At 44.2% G+C, this 8,429-nt stretch overlaps 1 protein-coding gene across 1 annotated transcript; it reads left to right on the top strand.

Moving 5' to 3' along the window:
- Positions 1-755: 755 nt before the first annotated feature.
- klhdc4 (kelch domain containing 4) lies at positions 756-8,228 on the top strand. The gene is made up of 13 exons (XM_070907507.1): positions 756-929; positions 1,241-1,332; positions 2,299-2,377; positions 2,483-2,581; positions 3,111-3,247; positions 3,498-3,590; positions 4,149-4,311; positions 4,405-4,477; positions 4,610-4,818; positions 5,207-5,447; positions 5,531-5,713; positions 5,928-6,056; positions 6,906-8,228. Exons 1-13 carry the CDS (start codon positions 831-833, stop codon positions 7,076-7,078), a joined length of 1,770 nt encoding a protein of 589 aa, XP_070763608.1. The 5' UTR covers positions 756-830; the 3' UTR covers positions 7,079-8,228.
- Positions 8,229-8,429: the final 201 nt, after the last annotated feature.

Here is an 8,429-nt window from a genome sequence, read left to right as displayed (position 1 = left end):
ATTCATCACAAATGTGTTTGGTAATGTGAAAAACTAAAATGATAAGGATCTTAAGGCTGCTTCTGCTTTTTTTTTATCCAATCTTGAGACCCTGTTTTATACAGCGGCCATATGTCAAAATCTAGTTTCGATATTCCCGTTGACATTATGCTTACATGGTACATAACCTTAAACAATAGGGACCAGTGGCTCTTTTTTTCTCTCGGGGACCCCTAATGCATTAATCTGCCCCTACATACATACATGTACATACATAGAATATGTAAAAATATGTGTGTATATATTAAGTAATGTGTGAAACACAAGTAATGAGTAATAAGTAATGTGTGAAACACACATTACATCAAGGGAATATTATTAAGAGTAAAATGTTTACTTTCCCCCGCCACTTAAGACAAATCTTAAAATGTTTTGCCTTTGCCCTGGGTTTGTTGGCTGATCTTTATTCAGGATAAATCATATTTAACCATGAATGTAGCTATGTGTGTGTCTGAGATAACAGGATAATGAACTTGGTATGTTTAGAACATGGACTCTATATAAAAATGCATTCATGTGCAGTCTGTGGTTTAGAAAGTCAAAGTTTAGAGCTCAGTGGCAAAGCCTGGACTTCTATATGTCCTCCGACACGCCAGAGGGCGCTGTTACAGTCCCACACTGCGCCAACGTCCTGTTTGTTGCCGGAAGTAAATCTCACTTGTCAGAGGAAAAGCGTCGACATTCGCCATGCGAGTTTGTTTGGATGTCCATGTGAGTTCAGTTACTTTACGTTAACTGATAAAACTCCCGGGAATTTAACGATATCTGTCGGTGCAGTCACAGCGGCAGCCATGGGCAAAAAGGGCAAGAAAGAAAAGAAGGTGAAGGGAGCGGAGAAGACTGCTGCCAAAATGGAGAAAAAGGTTTCAAAGAGGTCCAAACGAGAGGAGGTACCACTCACAAACTGGACTAAATGATTAACGCTAACTTTATATGTTCATGTTTGTACTTTTCATGTGACACAAAGAGGACTTAACGTCAGCTTTGTCGCTGTGTACAAGTGACTGTTAATATGTTAGTTAAACATTATTTTAGCTAGCTATTGGTATGCTCACTGCACAGTGCTAACTAAATCAGTGCAAGGTAACACAACTGTAATATTACTAAGACCCCCCAACGTTAGCTTATTTTTGAACTCCATTAACATCCTCCTGGTTTTGTTCTACCTTTAATCCTTCCTCCCTTCCTTCTCTGTCTCCAGGACGATTTGGAGGCAATGATTGCTGAGTTTCAGAATCTGGATGCAAAGAAGACCCAAGTGGTAGAGACAACATGTCCACCTCCGTCAGCAAGGTGAAAGACCGCATCTCTTTCTTCAACTTCAGCCTCATTGTCCACATTGGGAAATTTGTCTTGAAGCCAAGTGACACACACACACACACACACACACACACACACAGGCTTGACCATAGGACATAATGAAATACATCAAACAAATGCATCACTAGCTCACTTAAAACAATGTACATCAACATCCAGGACGGTTAAAACAACGTCACCATTGCCAGCCAACACTTTTTATGTGCGAGATCATCCGCTGACTCATCTGGAGCATTTAACATGTTTAATGACATGAGAGACAAAGTGATTTCTTGCCCTGTTAAACCTGGAAAATCTGAATCTCCAGCCAGACGGGAGAAGCTCAAATTCTTAACTATGTGATGGATCCTGTTCTCGCCACCTGTCGAGGGACTGTCAAACCAAGAAATAACAGAAAATGTAATGACTGACTCCACCATACGGTCGTAGATGAGTATCATGAGGTTTCCACACACCCCAAACTAGTTTAGCTTCCAAATGAATTTACAAGGTTGGTGTTATTGTTATTGGTGGTGTTATGCTAAAATGCTGATAGCATGTATCAGGTATCGGCATCAGTAGGTTTTAACATGTTGGCATGCTAACATTTACTAATTAGCACTAAACACAAGGTACAACTGAGGTCGACAGGAACGTCATTAGTTTTGCGGGTATTTGGTCATAAACCAAATTTTGACCCGATGGTGGTGCTAGATGAAAGTTCAGGGGAACACAGAAAGATTACAAATCACCCTGAGGGGGGCATGAACGTTTGTACCAAATTTCATGACAATCCATCAAACAGTTGTTGAGATATTTCAGTCCGACGGACCCAACATTGCCATCCCTAGAGCCATGCTGCTAGCGTGGCTAAGAAGACGTTTCAGAGTTGTGACATGAACCATTGAATCACGCCTGTCAGTCATGTACGTGTCTCTGATGTCTTCTCATGTGTTTCAGATTGAGTGCGTCTCTTTCTGCCCATCCTGAGAAAGATGAACTCATCCTGTTTGGAGGAGAATTCTTCAATGGAAAGAAGGTAGTAAACAATACCCACACACACACAGTTTTGTCAATATGTCGCAGCAGAAATTCCACTAAACGAATTCCTGATTTAAAAACGTGTTGCTGCCTTTTTCTGCAGACGTACCTGTACAACGATCTGTTTTTCTACAGCATCAAGAAGAACAGCTGGGTTAAATCAGAGATCCCCAACCCTCCACCCCCACGCTGCTCTCACCAGGTACTGCCCACAAACAGGATCCTTTCACCGCCTTTGACAATCACAGTCACCATCACACACCTCATTCTTCGCTATTTGTCCCTCTGCCCGTGGAAGTTCTCAGCTTTCCATGAGAGTATTCGGTTCTCGGCAACACTTTTAGTGACGTTGCACCGCTTCCAAGTAAGCAAAGATCAGCTGATTAGCATTAATCAAATGCCAGGTGTTCATAATACGTTTACAGCTATATTTGATAGACCTTGGTAATGAAACATTTGCTACACTGGAATATAATTTTGCTTGGAAGTTATCGATCAATTGTGTGATTCTTCATTTAAGCCATTAGGGGGCAGACTGCTGTAGCGCCAATCAGGGGGAACTTCTTCTTAGACTTATCAGCAAAGTCATCACGGCTGACGGCCTGTTGCAAGAAAACCAATTAAATCTGAGGACATCAAACCTCCTTATCTCTCTCTGTACATGCAGCCCCCTCCCTCCCCTCCTGTCTTCCTCCATTCTGCCTCACTCCTCCCTCCTCTCCTCCCTTCAGGCGGTGGTAGTTCCCCAGGGTGGGGGTCAGCTCTGGGTGTTTGGGGGAGAGTTTGCCTCCCCAAACGGTGAACAGTTCTACCACTACAAGGACCTGTGGGTGCTGCACCTGGCTACACACACCTGGGAGAACATCAAGTATGTGGGGACGGTCATAAAAATAGATGTAATGATGGATGCAAGGCAGTGATTTAATGTGTGAGTACAGGGATCTGAGAGTGGCCAGAAATACCACTTTATATTAAATGAATAAAGAGCCTCATAAAGCTTGATTAAGTAAAACAGGTCCCATAGGTGCGTACTGCTGTGGATTTTTATTTTGTATTCATAATGATCATTTTACAAACACCAGCGATCGGAAATGATTTCAAGTTTTGTGTTTTTCCAGGGCGCCTGGGGGTCCATCAGGTCGCAGCGGCCACCGGATGGTCCTCAGCAAGAAACAGCTGCTGGTGTTCGGAGGATTCCACGAGAGCACCAGGTAGGCAGAAGTTTACTGAATAATGAACAAGGACAATATGTCTGTAAGGGAGTGGACAGTGGGCAGGTAACGCTACTGACTCCTAGTGGGAGAGCATGACCTCTCCAGCTACTTGAGACACTGTACATATATTTTAAACTGCACTAATCAATATTTTTATGCCAAGAATGGGTCAAATGATGTGCACCATGAAAGGAGTCACTTGTAGAGACAAACTCACTAAGAATTATCACCCCGCTCTGCACTTCCTCTCAGCTCTACAGAGCATTTAAGTGTCTTTCGTCAATGCTTTGGTTTTATGGCCTCTCATCAACCTTGCTTGCAGCAGCAGGCATTTTCTTTTCAGTGAAAAGCTCTGATAAACCCCCTGTACTCTACCTGCCCAGCACCAAACAGCAGACAGACAAAGTTAGCAACGTGCTGGTGAACATAGTGGAACATTTAGCAGCTAAAGAGCGGAGTTGGTGGACTCCAAAACCAGAGCTAAAAGGAGAGCGGATATTGAATTTACATTTGTCAGGTGGACAGAAACATAACTATCTACCCACCCCCCCGCAGGGATTTTATCTACTACAATGACGTGTACTCGTTCTCCCTGGATACCTTCTCCTGGTCACGCCTCACTCCGTCAGGCTCCGCGCCCTGCCCACGCTCCGCCTGTCAGATGACCTCCACGCCCGACGGCACGGGCGTCATAGTCTACGGGGGATACTCTAAAGTGGTGAGTGTGCGTGTGCCAGTGTGCCTCTCCTATATTACTAATATACTACTTTTTGTGATGTGGTCTGGCTGATAATTGTGTGTGTTTATCTAGAGAGTCAAGAAGGATGTAGAGAAGGGGACCATCCACTCTGACATGTTTCTTCTGAAGCGAGAGGGCAAAGATGGCCAAGGTACAAAAGACTTCTTCATTTAAGACAGTGCAGGTGATAAAGATTAGAAGAGAAGTTACCCAGTTTCTATCCTTGTTGGTATTTTTTTTTTTTGTGATTTGTCTTTGCTGTTTCTCTTTCCTCCAGAGAAATGGTCGTGGTCCAGGGTGAACCCCTCTGGTAGCAAGCCCCCTCCTCGCTCGGGCTTTTCGCTGGCGGTGGGCCCGGCGGGGCGGGCGGTGCTGTTTGGTGGGGTTTGTGATGAGGAAGAGGAGGAGTCACTGGAGGGCGACTTCTACAACGACCTCTATCTATATGATACCGTGAAGAACCGCTGGTTCCCCGGCCTGCTCAGGGTACGCGACAAGCCCATGAACCTGTTTGAGTGTTTGAATGAAAGCAAAAATACATAGCACTTCATGCATCCATGCCCCTTACTAATACATTATGATGCATATTCACATATTCTTTTATAAAGGCTTGTCTTTAAAGTTGGCACGTGCTCTGAGGAATCTTTAAATGGTGACTGTCAGTATTGACTTTTGAATGAGTTATGTACGCCTCACGTTGTTTTATGGACGTTTGACTGCTGTTTGATCGTTTACCTTCATCATTTGTCCTTTTAAATCCTCAAGTCCTGACTAGAGCCTCTGGCACGTGACCAAAGCATTACAATATGAAGTGGAGCTTAACTGCTCGGGCCGCTGTCTGCGATAGTTTATCGTTTTGCTTCTGTCTGTCCAGGGAAACAAGTCAGAGAAGAAGAAACGACGGAGGGGGAAGAAGGGTGGAGCGGAGGGCGAGGGGGCAGAGAAGGAGGAGGGGGAGGAGGAGGAGGAGGCGGCGGCACCTCAAGCACCCACTGAGGTCATCAAGGAGATTGTCACCGAGGACGGCACGGTGATGACCATCAAGGAAGTGATCCCTGGAGCTCAGGAGGAGGAGGAGGAGGAGGAGGAAGAGGAAGAGGAAGAGGAGGACAATGGCAAGATAACACACACTAAACTAATTTAAGATAATATGGGATAGGTTGGACAATCATGTGTTTTTTAATCCCCTCACGTTTAGCCTCGGCCCCCCTGGTGGAGCCTTGCTCGAGGTCCAGCGCCATGGCAACGGTGCGTCAGGGCAAGCTCTTCCTATTCGGGGGGATGTTCGAGGTCGGCGACCGCCAGTTCACCCTGAACGACTTCTACTGCCTGGACCTCCACAAGATGGACCAGTGGGATGTTCTGGTTGAAATGGACCCAAGTGAGTGAAGACGACATGTTAGGAAAGCATGAGTAGTAACACACAGAAAGGATATCAATGTGTTCAGCGTCGGCTCAGCGGGTAGTCCCACAGCAGCCAGTATGCTGACTTGTCTTGTTTGAATATCTTGTGACGCAGGAGAGCAGTTGGAGGACGACAAGATGGGAGAGAAGGGTGTGAGATTTCATTTGGATTTATGATTCTTTCTCCACAGAGACCCAGGAGTGGCTGGAAGAGTCTGAGTCAGAGGATGAGGAGGAGGAGGAGGAGGAGGACGAGGCGAAAGGAGCAGAAGGGGAGGAGGAGGAGGAGGAGTCTGAAGAGGAAAGCGAGGATGAGGAAGGCAAGGGATTATTGTGCCTCTTCACTGTCTTGCACTTATCTGTCTCTTTCTTTTCCACTTTACCCTTTCGCGTGATTTATAATGAGCATCTCGGATCTGTTTAACATCAGGATATGCTTGATATTAAACACATATATTTCTATATATATATATATATAAGGTATACCAACCTTCCAAACACGTGAAAACATGTATAATATGAAATCTCTTATGGCGTCAGTAGGTGACTCGAGGCGCTAAAGGTCTAGATTTAAGTCTAACCCTTTTTCTAAACATCTGAAATATCAATTGAATGTATCGGCCGATATCAACTTGTTGCAAATGTATCGGTACGGGTGAATATTTTATTTGTTTATGTTCAAAAATAAACATTGTCTGATATAACACCATCAGCAAATATTGACATTGGTATCTGCTTCGAAAGAAGAGTATCGGTGGGGCTGTAATCCGGATTTTTACTCCCTAGTGTGGGTTCAGCTCAAAAAGCGCCGGCTCTTGCATTTGCTGTAATGCGACTGATTGCATCTTTCTCCCTCCATGCCCAGTGTGTGTAACGTAGGCTTTCTGTTAAAAACCTGTAGACTCCCTGCCCCAGCCTGAGATAACTGTAATGGGTTATTTTCTCAGATTTGACTAAGCTCCTCCAGAGCCATTATAAGTTGAGTGTTCCCTTTAACAAAAGGTTGGACTCCCCCTGACCATTGCCCCTCCTGCTCACCTGAATCTATGAAATATGCTGGTTGGGTATTGAGGAGCAGATAGGCTCCGTCCTTCAAGGTGATGTTTGATTTGGCAGGAAATCAGCTAGAGGCTGTTCTCAGTAAACGTGACCGTGATGTGTGTTTCCAGATGAAGACGAGCACCCCGCCGCGCAGGAGGGAGAGACGGTGACAGATTACCAGATCCGCACGGAGCAGTACTGGATAGCACTGGCACGCGCCAACATGGGCTCCGACGCCAAGGACAAAAAGGTCGCCAAGGTCGCCCTCTCCATGGCTAAAGTCTTCTATGAAGACCAGTAGTGGGATGTGCCAAACTGTCTGAGTGACTGGTGACCGTGTGTGTGTGTGTGTGTGTGTGTGTGTTGTGTGTGTGTGTGAGAGAAGTATTTGTTTGTAATTATCTTTTACAAAACATGTCATTTGAACTGTACTGCAAATAATTCAGCAATGCAAGTTGAATTTTTGTTCAATTTACAGCAGAAATGAATACATGGACTATTTTCCATTTGTGATTAGAGAACGGTTTTCACTCTTTTTCACTGAAACAACTCTATTCTGTGACTTTGCTAGATAATAAATAGCGTTAACATCTTTTAAGCTATGTTGCTGCTGTCAAACATGAGACCAGTGTTGTAAAGCAAAGGAGAAATTAGTGCTGAAAGGAGAAGGTGAGCATTGAAATTAAATTGCATGTAGTTTTGGTTTCGTGACGACTGGCAAATGCGATGTTGTACAGCTTCTCCATAACGTGGTTCCTTGTTTACACATATGCTAAATTCTTCTCCTCCTTTACTGTTGTAAAGTGAAGCGCGCTGGGAAAACTGCTGCTCGACCACCGCTTGAATCTTTGAAATAGTTCTGGTCACAATCCAATCAGTGATCTCACAGCGGGAGTTTTACATGCAAGCGTCTCAGATTTCTTCAGAGGTACAGAGAGCCTGTGTTGCTGCACAGACCCGAAGTACCAGAGCTACAACTTGTCTACGCTTAAATCTGCATTAAAATTTTTTTTTCCAAAACAAGACATTAGCATCCAATTGAAGTCCAATATTCTTCTATTCCTTTTAGCGCTGTCGTAGTCTCCAACAACTCCTGAGAAAAAATATTTAGCTGTGAAATGCTCCACTATTTTCACCAGGTAGTGGCTCCGTGTACAGTGGGCTTAGCAGAGCTTCTTTTTTTTAGTGAAATCAGCTGGAAATGAAGTTGATAAAAGTGGTGAACCAAAACAGTAAAGTTGTGGACCCTGAAACCAAACCAACGAGTAACTCCTTTCACATTACACACAGTCATTTGATGCATTGTTAGTATGATAATATGAATTAGTGCCGCTCTAAGGCCCATTGGAGATAAAACACGTTATCTTTTGTTTATGCACCCATGCATCCAGAAGGAGTTGTTTCCTGCTGCAAGAGAAAACTGTTTCACAGTTTACAATGAACATCAAGTCAAGGAATGATTAAACCACAATGTGTTTGCTCTGCAAATGTTCTCTTTTAAATCTGATATACAACAAACACTTAACACAAAAAATCCATATTTCTAGAGGGGAGATGTCCCCATCTGGTGGACATCTTTGTCAGCGCAGTCAATCACACAGGTGGAGAACAGTGGTAACAGCGCCTAGACTGCTGTTGCAACTTGCAAATAT

This window comes from Enoplosus armatus, chromosome 6, assembly GCF_043641665.1.
Source record: "Enoplosus armatus isolate fEnoArm2 chromosome 6, fEnoArm2.hap1, whole genome shotgun sequence".
NCBI classification, from domain to species: Eukaryota; Metazoa; Chordata; class Actinopteri; order Centrarchiformes; family Enoplosidae; genus Enoplosus; species Enoplosus armatus.
The sequence above is the reverse complement of the archived record's forward strand: the minus strand, read 5'-3'. Positions and strand labels throughout refer to the sequence as shown.

Bases quoted from the DNA above. Each gene is read 5' to 3' on its own strand.
- klhdc4 (XM_070907507.1), top strand. From the start codon at position 831: ATGGGCAAAAAGGGCAAGAAAGAAAAGAAGGTGAAGGGAGCGGAGAAG. The intron at 1,333-2,298 runs GTGAAAGACCGC...CATGTGTTTCAG, and splicing joins TGTCCACCTCCGTCAGCAAG to ATTGAGTGCGTCTCTTTCTG. The intron at 6,057-6,905 runs GCAAGGGATTAT...GTGTGTTTCCAG, and splicing joins GGAAAGCGAGGATGAGGAAG to ATGAAGACGAGCACCCCGCC.